Raw genomic sequence first — 19047 nt, forward strand, 5'->3', positions numbered from 1 at the left:
CATAAGGAAAAGCGAGGTGGACAGACGACATCTAACTTCGACACGCAGGGAAATACAAGGGAGCAACGAGACTCCAGGAATCCTCGGGTTCTGAGGTCCGATCTGATCCCTCCTGACAGGAGACGGTTCATGTGATCTGCTTAACCCTCTAGGCCGCATCACACCCTCTTTCAGTCCGCTGCTTTAGATGAAAGTGTTTGAGCTGATTTCATGCAGTGTGTTAGGCATATAGGGAGAGGGGGGGATTTAGACGCTGAAGATTCTAACATAGTCTCAGTTTGTGTCTGACAAACGTTTCCTGTGCAAGTCAACACTCGTCAGAAAGAAATTATGTCTTCTTTTATCTCTTTTGATGGACAGAGAAAATACACGTTATACAAAGTGAAATCTGGTTCACTGAGATCTCCTTTAAAGTGCTCATCATTTAAAATACTAGTGCAGTGCTCATTGTAAACATGACTGAGGATAAAATATACTGCCTTGTATGATAAAAGTTACCTGCAGTAATTAAGACGCGGCAAAGTATCGACTCTGTAAGCAGAACCAGAACTGGAGAATCCTTTGTTGTTCCTGTTCCCTTTTTATTCAAAGTTTATTAATATTGAAAGTGTCCAAATGGCCCCAAATTCGACTCTGGACTTCCTCTGGCTCTTGTCAATACACGAGCAAAGTGTGAAGCCGATATAATGAACAGTTCTCTAGATATATGAGCCACATACAGACAGAGAGATGGACAGAGATTTCTGGAATCTTTAAATAATTATTTATATTTAACATTTAATAGAATCCACTATTGCATGTATGCCCATACAAAGCATGACTAGGGCCTCCCAGGTATCCTTTGCCTGGGGCCCCCAAAGTCTGTGGAAACACTCCTGAGCATGGCTTCTTACCAGGGTGCTGTGCAGAGGGGTCCAGGTGTTGTATGGTTTATGGTCTAGTCTCCAGTTGTTTGCTCATCAGCTTCGTATCATGACTCTTCCCTTCTCATCCTCACATGTTCCGCTTCAACTCACATTTACTTATCCATTACCAACAGCATCATCAGAGTAAACCAACTGATTCATTACAAGTGCAAAGTGACAGTTACCCTATCACCAGTGTCAGTGTTAAGTAATTTTTCCTGCTAAACCATCCTTCTAGTTTTTGTTCCTGTCGTGACATCCCCCCCCCAAAACATTACTTTTCTCCCTCCAGTCGTAATTAAAACGAACCCTTTGGCCTCGAAGAAAATCCACAACATGATATAAAGGCCCGACTTTGCAACAGCTACGCAGTATATCGTATGAATCTTTCATGTGCTCCATATATTTTTGCAGCCGCCTGGCACGTCAAGCCAAAGTGTTCAGGCTCTATCTTACACGTGCTACGGGCTTCCCGCTGCTGGGGCTGTTTTTTGAGGTAGATGTTTGCCTTTAAAATGAACTGAGGGGAATTAGCACCGGCGGGTCTGAGGGACTGGTGCGGGAGTGAGATAAGAGATAGGACCCATTAGTGTGGGCAGTTAGCCTATTTAAAGGCAGTTAATTATTTACCTCATTTGGCCTGCAGAGCCAACTGGGCCAGCCATGGGTTTACTCATTAGACTGCTCTCTGATATCGAGCTGGACGCAGCTAACTGAGGGGTTTACTCTTTCTGGTTTCACAGAGAAGATACCTCAGCGATGGACAGTGTGACGCTTCAGAGAGACACTGTCGATCCAGTGTGGAGCCTGACCCCGGTTGAAGCAGGCCTCGTTCGGCCTGGTGGCAGCGCAGCAGGGGTTTGCTTGAGGTCCTTCAGCGATAATTAGAATGGTGCATGATGGGCGTTCATTGTAGGGCAGGCCGTTTTGCCCCGCAGCCTTAACGGACACTAACACAACCCCAGAAACACACATGGGTGCACACAACAGGAGATGCATGAATGAACACACCCACACACACACACCAAAAGGTTGGCGTGCACACAAACACACTATTTACTTCATGTCTCCCTTGTGGTCATGAGCACTTTAGGAAATCCCAAACTTTGCACACAAACACACACACACGCACACACAAACTCACAGCTACACACACTTAAAGTTGCTGCACTGTTGACGCATACAGAGGAGCAGAGGTAGTTGATTACCACGTCTGTTTGTGTGTCGTTGTTTGTTGGTGTGTGTGTGTGTGTGTGTGTGTGTCCTCCGTCGAGCTCATTTATCTTTTGGGTATTATTTATTTGGGTTGCAGTGGGCCGGCTGGTGAATCCATCATCCTGAGAAGAGCCAATAGTTTGACCAGCATCTTCTCTTCTCCTCCCTCCGAGGCGTCTGCCAGCACCTCCACCCCTTTCCCACCCTTCCTCCCTCCTTTTATTTCTTTTCCTCTGTGCTGAGGTTAACAGAGAGGCAGGGTCAGTCGCAGTCACAGAAACAGGAAGGACAGGAGGTGACAGGGGCTGTGTGGCAGGTGAGAGTCAAACCACCCCTTGAGGATTTACTCCTTTTTTTTTCTGACTCATCCTTTGCCTCTGCTCTTGTGCGTTTTTTTTTTTTCTGAAACCAATTTACTCTCATAAACAATTTGCTCTCTGGATTTCCCTGTTTTCATCGGCTTTAATTCCATCTTGTTTACCTCGCACTGCTCATCTTCTCTTTGATCGTCTACCCCCCACCTCCTTCCTTTACTCACTCCCTCTCTCGTCGTTCTATTTCTGCAGCCGAGAACATAGGTCACATGTGTTTGCCTGGCATGTGTGAGAAGGAGTGTGAAAGAGTGTGTGAGTGTGTGTGCGTTTGCATGTATGTTCGTAGAATGTCGGCACTTCTCATACAGCTTTGGCACAATAGGGAGGGAATAAGCGGGCAGGCCTACAATCAGGCAACATGCATCCGTTACATGCACACACACACACACACACACACACACACACACACACACACACACACACACACACACACACACACACACACACACACACACACACACACACACACAGTACAATCAAATGAGCATTGAGCGAATCCGTGTGGCAATCAGCCAACTCCTTCTTTTTCCTATAGGCGGTATCTGAATGTGTTTTTCTGTGAAAGGGGCCGTTATCGTGCGTCATGCAGATCAATAGAGTGTGAATTTATAAGTGTTGATTTCTCCCACTGCTCTGCAGACTGTGCCGCTCCACCATCGCCTGCCCGGCTCGACGCTCTGCTGGTGTCAGGCAGGCTCTGTATCACCAGGAGGTGTGTGTGTGTGACTGTGTGTAGGAGTGTATAAATGGTGTGTTTGCATGTGTGTGTTTGTGTGGGTGTGTGTCGCACGCACAGCATATTATTTCATGTTCAGCCGACTGTGTTGGAATTTCCTGCTTGCCTGTGTGTGTGTGTGTGTACTGTTTTGGCTGTGTAAGTAGTAAGTGATAATTAATGAGCGAGGGGACCCAGATTTATTTATAACTCATGTTTCTGTGAGAGTGTGTTAACACATGGAACTTGCTTGCACTGTACATTTGAATATTTTATACATGTTTGGTGTTTGTACGTGTGTGTGAGTGTGTGTGTGTGTGTGTGTGTGTGTGTGTGTGTGTGTGTCTGTGTGTGTGAGTTGTTTATGCCTGTCACACAGAGTGAACGTGGATGTAATGTGACTTGGCAGCACTGCAAGTGATCTAGTCTTCGATGGCAACGTAAAGCACCTTCTCCCTCCGCTGTTTGTCACATTTCTCTCCTCTTCATCTTTTTACCTGCCTCCTCTTCATCTCCGACTGCTGACGCCGACACAGACAGATAGCCCACATGCTAATTAGCGGTAGCAGATACTCCACCACCCACCCTCATTAAATTCCACGAACGGAAATAGCCAGGATGCTAACGTAGATGCAGCTAGAAGGGGTCGGCTGTGTGCTACGATGAATAATAGATGGTGTGTCACTTCCTTTATGGCTAATGAAAGCAAGCATCTGTTCCTCATGCTGAAACAACACTACAGGCCACGAGGAGAGCCATCTTAAAATAAAGGAAGATGCTTTCTTTCTCCGAATGGAGGGATGAAGAGAAGGAGCGAGCCGCTGATAAAGAAACAGTTGGAAGGGAGGTGCCTGGACACAGGGGTTATCTGTCCTTTGACAGATGTGGCCGAAGCGGGACAGGGGTGGTAACACGAGGGTCATGTCCACTCAGGCAGATACAGTTGATATGGCCTCGCTTATCTTTTCTTTTTCCCTCCATACACATTGTTTTCTACCACGCAGCTTGTAATACTCCAGGCACAGTTTAAATCTGAGCAATGATCAAGCAAATTGATTATCGGGGTTTCATGTAGGGCCATGTTCTGAATAAAGGGCTGGATGTTATTGATCGAAGTTAATAATAGTAGACAATGGAGGATCAATAGACTGTATATAAAAATGGACGTGCACTCCATGGTACGAAAAGTGAAGCCATTGTAGAAGTCTATAAGAAAATGACTCTCAGTTGACATTTTCCAGAGGAGGTCACTGGTTTCAGGTCTTCTTCAACATAGCATGATGTTCATTTAGTAAATTATGGTCCCAGCTTAGAGTGAAATAGATGATAACGCACGTTATGCATTGGAACATAGATACCGTGTGATTGACAGCTAGTCCCATCCAATGGGTGCAGGTTGCAGGTGCCAGTCAGACATGGCCGTAATATGGCTACTGAAAACAAGATGGCGCTGGAAAAAATGCCAAACTCCTCATTTGGGACTATGATAATCTGTCTGTACAACATTCATATCTGCAACACTTTTTATGCACACGCTGTCCTCGTGTCCATGCATTTTGGGCTGTGTGGATGATTCCAGTGGACCCTGATGGACACGGGACATCACACACAATCGTCTTTTATTCGCTTCTTCATCACAACTTGCAGCTTTGCAGGTTTTCTGGGACAAATCTTAAAATAAAACAACCTTCTACCGTATAATCTTCTTTCTCTTTTATCAGATTTGTTAAGAAGATGATGTCCAAGTTGTAATTTCTTCCAGCCTTCACATTACACAATAGTAACATCTAGAAGCAGCAGCATCTTCCCATTTTCCCATGTTCCTCCAAAAAAAACCAACCCTGGGGTCAACCTCCACATGCATCCTGTACTTTCTCTGTCGTCTGTGGGAATACAAGCGAAACACTCGGGTCTCTGTGTTTTTTTCAAGTTCTTACAACTAACTTCCTCACGCAGAGGCGAAGGAAACAACTGCAACTGAACAATAGAGAGACAGACTTTAAAGACATCAGTGTGCGGCTCTGGTCGCTTTGTTTTCTATTGAGTTTCTATTGTTTGCCCTGAGCTTGGAAAGAAAATCACTTCCATTCAGCGCTCAGGAAGGAGAACAGGCTCATTAAGCTTAAATAACAGAGTGATAACAGATTTATTTCCCCCCCAACAATTAATTTCCCGTTTGCAAATAATACCAAGTAGCACCTCCTCAACAGCTGTCCCCATCTTTCACTATCCTAGACATAAACTCATTATAGTTACATTGAATTTCATGTTGCATTCAACGATGGGTTTTTCTTCCCAGTACAGACCCATCATTTAAATGTGAAGAAAAAAAAAGCAGAGTTTGAGCTGACCTATAATAAAACAGCCGCCTCCTCACGACAGCCCTGCGGAATATTTGTGCCACTGTTTAATGAAGCCCATAGACAGAAGTTCCCTTATTCGTTTTCTCTCAGGGGTCGGGATCCAGACGTTGTTTTGCACAAAGTGAACAGTGGACACGGCTGAATACAGAAGCACCGACACACTGAAAGAGACGTCATCATGTTGGATTATAAGGAATCTAGATGAAGAAGTATGGACCCGATTAACGGGGAAAAATTGGCCCAAAAGATATATTCTAGTTGAGCAATGTTGTTGTTATGTGCTATACATAGACTGGGATAATATTAGACTGCAGGGGGATGAACTGGACTGTGCTCAAACAGCTCTTACGGAGCGAAGGGATTGATCTGTTCCTGCAAAGCAAACACAGACTAAGCTCTGAGATATCAGATAAACATCTCCCTCGTTCTCTCTCCATGATCTGGATGCTAACGCCCTTCATTTGATTTGGTTCAGAAATCGGAAACTTTCCAGCTCCCAGTTGTCTTGTCAGTGCATTTTTCATTATGCTAAATTGTCCTACACATCTGCAACAACTCCCCAGATCAAGCTAATTGCACCATCCGCCGCGTCCCCCCCTCTCGCACTTGTATCACAGGGAGTGTCTCTGTAATGGGACACGGATGAGGACAAATTGGACAACAACCGATTTAATAAATTAGCCTGGAAAAAAAACGTACGTGATCTAGGACTGTTTCCATAATGTGATGTGTAAAATTCATTTAAAGGCAGATTTTTCCGAGCTGTGGCTAATATCAAACACTAAAACACTGTTTAACAATGCCTCAAATAGAAAAGAGTCATTGGACCATCTGGCTGAGCAACATCAACACATTTTCCACCCACGCAATCTTAAGCTACCAGACCCAAGTGGCAAATCCGCAGTAGAAATGTGCACGAGTGCGTTTTGTTGCTGACAAATTCAACTTTCTGTTTGTTGGAGGAAAGCTGTTTGATTTCCTCTTTCCAAAGTCATGAAATGTCTGGAAACACAAAGACATTTGCACAAGCGCAGCCCCTTTGTGATCCATGGTTATGTCACTCACTCATTCACTCCTCCCTTCTCAGTTGCATAGAGGAATATATAGCGAGCTCATCTGCAAAAAAATAAAAAACACTTTCGGACATTTATAGGGTAATTTTCTCTCTCCGGAAATACGTCATTGTCATCACACAATTAATATTGTTGTTATAGTTGTTGTAAAATAAGTGTTATATCAACGTTGGTTGGTTCATATTATACTGAGCGTTTTTCCAATATGAATTAATAGTAATTATGTAAAGTGTGCTACAACTTTCAGTTCTCTTCAACCAAGGTTTTTCTGTTGAGTCACATCTGAGGCTTTTTTCATTAATTTCTTTACATTCAGACGTGACACAACTTGGTTTTCACATCTCTCTCCTCCGTTTTTCCTTCATTCCACTACACACCCACCTCATTCTATAATTTCTGTAAAAGTATAAGTCACAGTTGTAGCCCTGATTGTCTAACAACAATACCTAAACCTGATAAGTGAACAGTTTTAAATCCTTCTAACTTTTTCTGGTTCGATTGATTTCTCTGCTGATGAGAGCAAAACAAGGCCAAGAGTAATGGCGTATCAGCTGTAAAAACTGTTGGATATTTAACATCAGCAACTTTAAAGTGAAAAAGAAATGTCGTCATGTTGCTTTATTTGCTGAAAATGGGGACTTTAAAAAACCAAATTAGTTTGAAAAGCACTTTGCTGCTGTGCTGAAATTGCACTCCTAGGAGATTGTGCTTCAGTCGGCATATAACTAAAGTATTTGGTACTTTGCATATTTATCTGTATCGCTGCGTTCGTCTGCACATGTGAGTTTGTTTTTCTGGGCCTGAGAGCTGGTGTGTTGAGGTGGACGGTCGTGTTTATATTCTCAGGGCAGCGCAAGAGCAAACAGATAGCCGGTCCCATGTCAGGCCTGTGATAAGGACCCAGAACTTGCGTTATTGTTGCCGCTCCGCCTGATTCTCCCCACACTCTGCTGCTGCTCGCACTTCCTCACAGCTTCTCTCAGATAGCGGATAAACACTTCAGAGCTGCAGCTGCAGCCGGTGCACAGTGCTTCACTGTGTGTGAGAGGTCACAACGCATCCACACACCTTCTTTTTTCAAACGAGACAGAGTGTGAGAAGGGAAGAGAGCGAAACATTAACAGTAGAGCCGCTCTGCATGTGGGAGATATGAGTTTGAACAGCTGCCACTCCCCGCTCTGCCTCGCTTACACTTTCTCACCCGCTGTCCCTTTCCCATCCGCCCACCTCCTCTCCCCCTGCCCGCGCTCGCCAATCTTATTTCCTGCTGGCCTGTCTTCTGTCTGAGCCTGCTCTGTTTCAGTGTATTAGACTAATTCAATCTCCAGCACACAGCCACTCCAATGTAATGACCCATGACATTCAATTAACGCTGTTCCCCCTCCGTGATAGGTTGGGTCAGCAGTAATTTTATGTGCATGTGTGCGTTTCTCTGGTGGTTATCCATGAATCCTCGAGTGGGTGCATGATCTGAAGAAGATTTCAGTCAGTGTGGCCTTCCTTGATCTAATAAGAAAACTCTGTCTGTGTATGAAGCTTCCACATCTTGATAAGCGTTGATCTTACTGGCTTCACGCTTGGCATGTGTATTGTTAAGGGGCCCAAGGAAGTGCAGAGTGGAATTTGGTGTAATTACGTTCAATATTAATAAACTTTGAGTCCAGCTGCACGTTTTTATTCGCTGCGACTCAATTACTGCAGATCACTTTTATAGTTTCTATAAGAAAACTGCAACCAGCGTCAGCACAGGCCAAGTAAACACACACGCAGGTTTAGATCGGCTTCTGCACTAGTTTGTGACAAAGTTAATATCTTTGGTTGTAGATTTTCCCCAGCGATGTGTTTAAATGTGTTTTTCCACATTATTAAATACATTGTTAAGCACTAAGTTGATTCCCTGGGTTCCCTAACCCCCCCGAAGAAGACAAAAAAGCCAACATTGCTGTGGTTGTGGTTTGATGACATGTGAAAACCCCCTGGCTGTCAGTAGGAGCTTATTTACCGTCCTCTCATTACTCCTGTCCTCCGGGCTTCACGTTACCTTTGTTACAGCCTCTCAGCAGCTGTCGCACTTATTGGATTGGTGGTGAGAGATTGCCGCACGCCGCACAGGCTGCACGTTGTGTGCATGTGTTTTCCCCGGGCCGTGTTTGCCGTTCAAACATACAAGGACTCAACCAGGCGCACATATTAAAATACATACTGTAAGCAATGCACATGCACGTAAACAAAGAGAGCGACTAAATTGGGAATTGGTCCCGACAGACACACACCTGTGGCTTCCTTTTAGCCTCGTGTAGCCTCGTAGCAAATACAACCTCTTTGGATGAACGTAGCCTTTTCAAGATTTCAGCTCATAGTCATTATTTCTGTAATCCAGCGTGGATCATGCATCATCAGTGTCACCAGGCGCTTCCAATATCCAAGCACCAACCTAATCTGGATAATCTACTAGTTGCAAACACTGTCTGCATGTACGAACTCATGCTCTCTGCTTATAGACTGATATTATGGTTAATTATTTATGCCCATCGTGCATATTTCCCTGCCGAAGCTCAACGTGATATATCTCTGTTGCTCCGAGGCCTTCATTAGCCACACAAGAGTTACAAGTGACCTTAATTAAAAGAAGAAACTTTTTTTTAATTCCTCACAACTCACACTGTAGTGAAGGTCAGGTATGGACTCGCTCTCATTAATGAAACTCCTCGCTGTTCTGTCAAGTCACTGATTCTTACTGTGGCGCTTTTTTTATTACTCCACAGCATCAACCTTTCCTGCTTCTTCTGTCAGCGCTCGTCCCCCCCCCTGTCACATCCATCTGCCACTTTCAAGCTTTTATTCTCCATCTTTTTCCTCTTGTCTCTATTCCCTCCTCCTTTCTCTCTGTCCGCCTTCCATCCTACCTCTGTCTCCGCGTTTCGGTAATGATCTAATTAAGGAGGGTTTTGTTGCCTGCCCACTGTGTATAATTGCCAGCGGGGTCTGGCCGTACTTCACTCAGCAATTACGAGCGGCATTCCTCTGTTCCCAAATCTGCTAATTAAGCCTTAAGGACAGCGAGCCGATCGCAGGCGCGTTGAGCTTTCGGGAGGAGTCAGGAATGCCCCCGTGCTCTCTTCACTCCCGGGACGCGCACATGTAGCGGATGGAAGAGCGGTTGCCATGGTAGCAATCACACGGTGTCAGATCCTGTGCAGTGGCTGTCAGTGTGTTGATTCACGTGCCTCCCTACGTGTGTGTGTGTGTGTGTATCTGTTCATCTGGAACAACAATTCTGCTCCAGGTCGCCTCGTATTTTCATTATTACGGCTCAATCTATGAAGACGGGACGGACACCAAATAGAGCTTGTCACCGTTCCCGTTTAGGTCCCCGAGTGGACAGGCTGTCATGTTGATTGATTACCTTGCCAGCGTGTGAAGTGCTTGCCTTGCAGTGTGTCCCTGCTCCGCTCTGCAACCCAACACACAGCCTAACACGCGGCTACTCCAAACCACTGTAAATCAGTTCTGTGTCCTCAACATAGACAACTGCAATGGATGCAACACAATGCAATTTTATGGTTAAAGGATAAATGTGATGATTTTCCGTTTCTCTTTCCTCCGGTGTCTTAAAGGTTGTTTTTTTTAATCGAGGAGTTAATGTTTTCATCTGTGTTTATCTGCTAATTAGCAGCACTACACAAATGTGATTGTACATATTAGCAGGAAAATTGGTGGAAACTTTGGTTGTGAGTGTGTTTACACCAGTTTTCCATAGAATAATAGATGGATGTAGATTAAAAAAATCTGGCATATTTAGGGAACTGACATCTATGAGTTTGTACAATTTGGTCTGGCTTGATTCAATTTAAGGGAACTGTTGGGCCTTGGCGGAGGTATGTGCTCTAGTAAACATTGAAGTTTAGGCTTTTTAACTTTGCAGGACTTTTACATTTTACACAAAGTCCGTTTAAAAGGCAGCTCCTCTAACCCACAGAAATCACTGCTCCTAAAGCTCCTGAAACGCCTTGTCCACTTCGTCGTGATGCCCAAATTTGCATAATTTACATCTAGCTGCGAGTCTGGAAGCCGACATTTCCTTGATGTGCTTAAAGAGGTTGACCAATGAAAACAGAGTCGGCCAGCTGGCCAATCAGAGCAGACTGGGCTTTATCAGGACGGGGGCTTTAAAGATTCAGGAGCTAAAACCAAGTGTTTCAGACAGAGGCTGAACAGAGGAGCTGCAGCAGTGGACAGTTTGAGGAAAGTGAAGTGTTTTCTGAATATTAGAGCATGAAAACCTTTTCAAGTAAAAATAAAATGATCAACCAGAATAGGAGCTAAATATGTCCCTTTTCGAGTCAGTTGCAGCTCCGGGTCTGACATCTGTAATAAAGTGGTGAGATATCAGTTGGTACAAGGTTAGTTGAAGAACCGTCTGAGCTACTACAGAGAAAGTGCCACTTGTTTTTCTGAGCACAGGGAGTTTATGCATTTTTCAGTATCACATACTTGTTTTAGATTATTGCAACATGGAGGTGTTCACATCCTTTCTGCAGATATCAAAGCAGCCGTTTCAAAAGAGAAAAGCTGCCTCTCGGGAGACAAGTGTTTTTGTTTTCCTACAAGGCCTTCATCTTCTTTGAGTGCAAAAATAAAACTGAAGTGACATACGAGGGAACACCATTGAAGCAAAATGGCTTTTTTTACGGTTTCATTATTTCATTGCATTATGTCATCAGTTATAACATCTGCAGTAACGTGTACCCCAGGGGCATAATAAAAATACAATGCATGTACTGCACTACAAAACATAATGAAAATGCTAATTTTAATTGCCTGAAACCTACCTCACATGTTGAGGTTTGAACTCCACCACTTATTGAACCACCGCTGCAGGCACTTGGATGTTTTGTCCCTTATGTAGCAGATATTTTCTCCAGCGACACAAATTTCCATGGAAATTGCGTCAATAACGTGCGGCTATTTGCTAAATAGCCTTAGAGTTGATATTTGGCATTAAGAGCGTACACAGAGAGCGTTCATTTACTATGGATTTAAACTGTGCTGCTCACTCAAAGCTGGGCCAATTGCCTGGATTTTATTATTAGTATTGGATATTTTATTAGGAAGCTTTACATAAGCCCTTAAAGGTTTTGACTCCCCGTGCTGAATTGTTTTCCATCTCACTTAACTACGCTCTGCAGTAAGCTCGTTGTGAAAAATGGACAAACAGCTCTGGTGTCTTGGCTTCTCCAACTGGAACAAATGATCCCCAAGTGCCACCGAATGGAACGTGTTCCCTTCCCGTGGGCCCGACCAGCGCTGTGGGGAATTAAATGGCTTTAAAAGGTCTGACTTAGCAAAGCAAATGAAATTAAGTTAATGGATGTATTGGCATTTTCTTTTAATATTTTTTGTAACTGGAATAATTTAATCCAGCAACTTTATCTTCTGTAGAGTCACTGCGACTGCACAATAATGAACTGCATATTGACCCTTTTATTCAATTTTAGGTGTAAGCTGTATATGAGCTGAATAAATAAAGCAAATACTTTTTCTCACCTCACTATACCAGCTGGAGAGTGAACACTGCTGCCATACATATACAAAAACTATATTACATATACTATATACTAAACAATTCTAATGTAATAGAAAATGAGCTGTTTTCTTGTGCCACTAACAATCACTGCACATTTGAGCTTTATCTAAAATGTTTTCCTAAAAGCCGTTGTACATGTCTTAGGTTACATTGGACATAAGTCAGTTTATTTTCCTTCCTGACATCCGAGCCAAGGATAAGTTCTTCTTGATTATCTTATCTCAGAGAGATACATGTTTGTTCTCTTGTTATATGGAGCTGTTGAGCATTTCAGTTGCTGTAATAACACAATGAAATATTTAGTAGGTTTTGGAGAACATGTATTTTCAAGGTTTCTGTCTACATTTGTGTGTTTGTTAACAGGAAGAAAAGAAAGGGTGGGAAATGACCCAAGTAAGAACCCAATACATGTTGGTGCAGATCCGCATGAGGGAGATTATTTCATGGATCTTGATGAAACAAATCTGGCATGTTTAGAGGACTGATATCTATGAGATCCAAATAACATCCAGATATAGTGAATTTAAATGTGGTCTCATTAGGGGACTGTTGGCAGAGGTATGCGCTCTAATGAGTGCCATTCTAGTTTTATATGGTTGAAGCTCCGTAATTTTCTGCAGCCTTAGGGACCACATACGTTTCATTCTCCAGTAAAAATTAGGTTCTGCTCAGATGACAATATTTCACTTTCTCACGTAACTCTCTCATTTCTGTTTCCTCCAGGCTGCCAGCTCCAACTGTGGCAAACACAAGTCGATGACTGAGAACTCCGCCTCCCACGATGGACAAGAAAAGTGGTGCGTGTCACTGAGTCTGCATTTAAATAAACAATTATGTTTCTTCTAACTCGCTGTGTCACAAATCTGACATGTCACATGTTTCCGCAAGTGTAACAACAATTAGTTTGTCTCGATTACATTATATAACATTTGTGAGATACATATTTAACTCCCTGTTCCTGGAGCAGCACCGAGAGTTTATTTCCTTCAGGTGATAGCTCTCCCCTGTCTCATACCGTATTCATAAGTCGACACAGAGAGAGCAGCCTTTTGCATGCTGATTAGTTTGTTTTGGCGTGATCACTGCAGGATAATTACTTTCCCAGTAAGTGATATGATATGGTTTTGCATAATGAAGCACCATGTGTGCCGCACCGAACGACCTGACAGAACAAATGGATGAAAAGGAATAAAATTGTAGACGATAATGTGTAATATGGGTCGTTTGTCAAGCACATGCACACATGAATCCATTTTTGGATTTCAGTTATTAATATTATTGCTCCTGTTATTTTGCTTCGTGGGAGAAGGAGCGTTGATTAATTGACCGATTTTCATTTTTATTTCTTTCAGCCAACGGCTTTCAGACCAAGGCTAGTGAGGGCGGTGTTCAGAGGAAGCAGTTGCCCTACTCAGTGGAGACTCCCTATGGCTTCCATCTGGACCTGGACTTCCTCAAGTATGTTGATGATATTGAAAAAGGCAACACCATCAAAAGGGTCAACATCCAGCGCAGGGTCAAGGTCCCACCCAAATTCAGCACACTACCTAGAAACTTCAGTCTCCCTGGGCATGGAGCCAGGCCTGCCTCTAAGGAAAAGGACAGCACATGGTCAGGAACATCCACCTTGGGGCCCAAGCCTAAATCACGGGTGACAGAGGTGCAACAATTCTTTGACTTCAGGGCAAATGAAGGGGGGACTTCCAGCCAGAGCAACAGGGGGACAACCAGTCAGGGGGGTGGTTATGTTGCACCTAAACCCAGAGATGAAACAGGCACTGGGGCTCGAGGTGTTGAAGAGAAAACTGGGGGGATTCAAAATCGTCCGAACCTGCTCCGAGCATCAAGCATGCCGGTCACCCTCCAGCAGCGGAAAAGCTCTGATTCAAGCAGTCCGGATCGTACTGTGGGAACACCAGACAATGGCTCAACAGAAAACATGTTCCGTGCTTCACCAGATGTAACAGAGAGACGTTGCGTACCCCAGGATCGAACAGGGCTCCACCAGCAGATCACAGTGGCACTGAAGCGAGTCAGAGAGCTGGAGGAAATGGTTAAAACCATCCCGGAGCTTAAGGCCCAGATCTGCTCACTGAGGGAGGAAAGGGAGCGGCTATTGGTAGAGCTCCAAGCCCAGACCCAAGCACAGATTTCCACATCACCCTCTACAACAGCCCCTGACGCTGGGTCACATACTCAGCCGGTAGCACACAGATCCTCAGAAGGGCTCAGTTTAGCTCCGACGATTCAACCTGCTGGAGTGACAGAGAAAAGCAGAGTTTCACAAAAAGATGAGAGTGCCTCAGCACATGGAAAAATGGGCAAGTTGTCAGCACAAGAATCTGAGAGACTATCACAGCCGTCAGAAAAATCAGACAAACCAAAAGAAGCAATAGAGAAATCACTGGAGCATGCAGCACACAAGCTATCACAGGACACAGCAGGGCAGCAATTAACATCAAGTAGAGAGGCTATTAAAGATGCAGGGACAAGCAACATTCAAGATGCGGAAAAACTAAGACAACCTGAGAAACCAGACAGTGTGCAGATGCTGCAGGAGAAGCTAATGATACTGGAGGATAAACTTACTCAGGCCAGCCAAGAGCTGGATAAAACTAATAGTCTTTTAAAGGAACAAATAGAGGACAACATGGTAAAAGAGGAGAAAATACTGCAACTGAGTGAGGGAGTGAGAGTGGAGATTTGTACTCCAGAAGTAGAGAGCAGGCCAAGAAGAGAGAGCATCGACACAGGAACAGTGACAGAGAGAGTCGATTTTGCGAACCAAGAGACGGAGACAGAATCAGTTGATAGAGTAGATCAGGGTACAGATACAGATAAAATCTGTGTTGAAGTATGTGTACCCAGTATAAGTATTGATCAAGTAACTGATACTAAAGTGGAAACACAAGACATGGAGGCAGAAGTACCTGCAATGAGTCCACCAAGAACCAGAGCCGACAGCATTGAACGGGGAACAGTTACTGAGAGGATCCCCACTCAGGATCAGATGACTGAGATGCCAGTGGCTGAGAGGGTCAACCAAGTCACAGATATGGAGGCAGAAGTACCTACACTGAGTCCACCAAGACCCAGAGCCAACAGCATGGAACGGGGAACGGTCACTGAGAGGATCACCACTCAGGATCAGACGACTGAGACGCCAGTGGCTGAGAGGGTCAACCAAGTCACAGAGACAGAGGGAGAGACAGTGACAGACCATCCACGGGGACCGAGAGCCAGCAGTGCAGATCGGGGGACAGAGACAGAGAGGGTGGACACTGTAGACAGGGTGACAGAGACAGAGGTGGCACAGAGGACCGACCAGGTGACAGAGACAGAGACAGAGACAGAGAGACGACCAGGCAACAATCCAGCCAGAGGTGCAGAAGCAGAGAGTCCGGGAAGAGAAAGCACAAGCAGAGAAAGAGTAGAGGAAGTCGGCACCGTGGTCAGTGAAAGCACGGAGGACCAGGAAGAAAACGAAAGAATTCAAAGAGTTAGTGAAAGTGTGGTAATGAGAGTTATCACAGAGAGTTCAGTTGTTGTTCAAGAAAGTGCAGTTGGGCAAATTATAGCTTTGGACTTTGTGAGCCAGAAGGAAGAGCGTACAAGTCCAGCTGCTTCAACAGAAGAAGATAAAGAATCTGCGATTGAAACAAATACGACTGCACAGAAAGACTCAGAAACTAAAGAAATTACAGAGACTAAGACAGAGAGTGTAGTGACAGAAACTGATGAAATGAAGCAGATCGCCATGGAGAGTAAAGAGAAGAAAGAAACGGGAGAGGGTGAGATTGTGTGTGCGACAGTCAAAGACACTGTGGTCACTGACGTGGTTGTAACAGCAGCAGAGGACGCAGCTGTGAAGACAGTAGTTCCTGTCAGACCTCAGAGAGGCCGGAAGCTCTCAGCAGAGCCGGCACAGCCAACACCGCCTCAACCTCAGGCTGCACCTGTGCGTCCTCGCAGAGGATCCAGTGAAGGTCAGGCCAAGCAGCCCCAGACAAAGCCCCAACCCCAGGCACAAGTACAGGATGCACCTCAGCTTGAGGCTCAATCTCCAACACAGCTCTCAGAACAGCAGGTAAAACATGAAGCCCCGTCTGTGGCTAAGGTTGAGGACAAGAGCCAAGCAAAGAGGCCTTCTGAGGAGCCTGCTGAGGAAAAACCTCCATCAAAACCTCAGGCTGAGACTCGGGGTCCGTCTTCTGGCTCCAGTGGAGTCCAAACCCGTCCAAAATCAATTCAGGCCCAGTCTCACTCTCAAGCCTCTGCAGCTAGACGGGGCTCAAAAGAGCTTAAAGGAACACAGAGGGGGTCCAGTGTGTCACAGCCTCCTAGTCGTGGATCAGAAGCCCAAACCCGCCAGACTCGTCAGGGGTCAAGCGATTTGCAAGGTCAGTCTCAGGGCTCCCGTAGAAGTTCCAGTGAGACTCAGCCCCCTCACAAAGATGCCAGTGAGACACAATCCCTGCGCAGAGCCTCTAGTGAAACAGCCAAGCGACGTGGGTCAACTGAAGCCCAGGCCTCTCGTCGGGACTCCGGTGAGGCCCAAACTCCTCGCAGAGGATCCGGCGAGTCTCCGACCTCACCTGCGGCTTTGGGCCAAGTCGTAACCCGGTTAACAGGGCTTCTGGGGGAGCAGTGGGCACAGCTGGGGAGCAGCTCTGGAGCTCAACAGCCAGCCAGCCAGCAGGAGATCCCGAGCACACAGAAACAGACAGCAGGGAAAAGAGCAGAGGCAGGAAAAGGAGCAGCAGCCAAGCCTGTGGGGAAAGCAGTCCCTGCAGCAACAACGGCGAAACCAACAGGGAAACCGGCAGGAAAACCGGCAGGGAAACCAGCAGGGAAACCCGGTCCTTCCAAAATGAGCTCCATTCAGAGTCAACTGGTCAGCTCCCTCAGTGTCCTCTCTGCCTTCTACTCACCAGCTCAGAAAGCCGCTGCGGCCAAAAAACAGCAAGAACAAGGTAGGCCCCGTGGTTCAGTCCATCCCCCCATTGTTTATACCTTATACACAACTATTCATCAGTTTGTCACATACCTGCATATGTATTTGTAATACACTGAAATACACTGAATCCTTTCCACTACAAACATGAATACACAGATCCTATTCTCTTTGCCACTCAATAACAAAGTATTGTTTCTGGCTGTTGAGTAATGTGAGCCTGTACAATGCCGGAGCCTTAAATTTTAATTTCTCTACCATTAAGACGACCTACAGGCAAACATTGTCAGAACGGCTGGACAGATTTCCACGGTGTCACTTAGCTCATACTGCATATCAGCGCTCTTTTCAACTGACGTAAGATAAACACTGTTACTATCAAACTGAAAACAAGGTGGTGTATTCAGAGTCAGTCCTGACGTCTTGGTGACTGTGGTTTTCTCTTCAGTGCAGTTTATCTGTTAAAACTTTATTATAATGGTCGTCAGTGCTGGTAGCACAGTGCATGTCTATGCAACACACGTTTGAAAGATACAGGAACGAGTGGCTGTCATATACAAGGGTGCAAATACACAGGTTACTTAGCACTGGGGACATGAATTTATCTGATGAGCTCACATCAAGTACACATGTCTTTCTTCACACCGTACTGATGAACACGCACACACAAACTCACACACAGTCTCATACAGGGAAGTGCACACACATGCGTACAAGCACTTACTTGCAGAACACATTTGAATGGACACTCAAGCACAGGCCCTCTCTCTCACACACATACACACACACACACATTTGTACAGCTATCTTAGTGAGGACACTCATTGGCATAATACATTCCCTAGCCCCTTACCCTAACCATCCAAACTAAATGCCTAATCCTAACCCTAACCCTTAACCTAACCTGAACCTAATTCTAACCCTAACCCTAAAACCAAGTCTTAACCCCCAAGCAGTCCATTAAAGTGGGGTCACAAAATGAGGACCAACCAAAAGGTCCTCACTTTCCCAAAATGTCCTCACTCGGTTGTAGACTCAAACTGGTCCTCACAAAGACAGCTGTACAAGAGCACACACACACACACACACACACACACACACACACACACACACACACACACACACACACACACACACACACACACACACACACACACACACACATCAAACAGGCGATGCTTTTCTTCTATCCCTTGATGTTTCGCTGTTCTGTTTCTGGCCCAGGAGCTGAATCACTCACACACTATCACACACATATTTTATATTCAGAGTTCATTTTAAGTTCAGTGACGGGAGTTCGGTATACAGCGGTGCTTTTAAGTGCATTGTGTGTGTGTGTGTGTGTTGTGTTGTGTTGTGTTGTCACTGTTTCTTTGGGGTCACTGAAAACATCTTTGACGTCTGACCTTCTCAGCGTGACATTCTTTGACCTCGGATGAAACCAGTGTTCAGCTCCCACATACAAAAACCACTGCTTTCCCACTGAGAACTCTTAATTCCTCCTGGTCACCAGAGACTGGAGATGAGTGGTGTGTTATCTCCGACGAAGAGAGGGAAGGTTAAATCACAGCATTGTTTTATTTATTAGACGTTAGTAATAGATTGTATTCAAATGCCAAATATAATCATAACCTCCCCTCTCCCCCCGCTGCCTGCTGTTATCTCCTGGGAGTCACACGATCTGAAAGCATCACTCTCCTTAGATGGTGGTCTCTGGGATCTTTTCTTTTTTTTGTTGGCTGGAAGCCACACCCTTATGTCCTTGCATAAAACATAACAGAGCCTCTGCATCATGTCTGCTGTCAGGCACAGTGTAGACAGCCTTTCCGGGCTGAGAGCCAGGGGGAGTCAGCGGAGGAGC

At 45.1% G+C, this 19047-nt stretch overlaps 1 protein-coding gene across 5 annotated transcripts in view; it reads left to right on the forward strand.

Moving 5' to 3' along the window:
* kank4 (KN motif and ankyrin repeat domains 4) overlaps positions 1–19047 on the forward strand; it is a 73510-nt gene that overhangs the window by 40693 nt on the left and 13770 nt on the right. For 2 of the 5 annotated variants that reach the window (XM_034582058.1, XM_034582061.1), the window contains exons 1-3: positions 2334–2436; positions 12956–13029; positions 13585–17205. In XM_034582058.1, coding sequence (XP_034437949.1) covers positions 13014–13029; positions 13585–17205 — 3637 coding nt within the window. In that variant the 5' untranslated portion in view covers positions 2334–2436; positions 12956–13013. Of the gene's footprint in view, positions 1–2333; positions 2437–12955; positions 13030–13584; positions 17206–19047 lie in introns of those variants that run through there. The other 3 variants (XM_034582059.1, XM_034582060.1, XM_034582062.1) reach the window with 2 other exon arrangements.

Source organism: Hippoglossus hippoglossus, chromosome 4, assembly GCF_009819705.1.
Source record: "Hippoglossus hippoglossus isolate fHipHip1 chromosome 4, fHipHip1.pri, whole genome shotgun sequence".
In the NCBI taxonomy this organism is placed as follows: domain Eukaryota; kingdom Metazoa; phylum Chordata; class Actinopteri; order Pleuronectiformes; family Pleuronectidae; genus Hippoglossus; species Hippoglossus hippoglossus.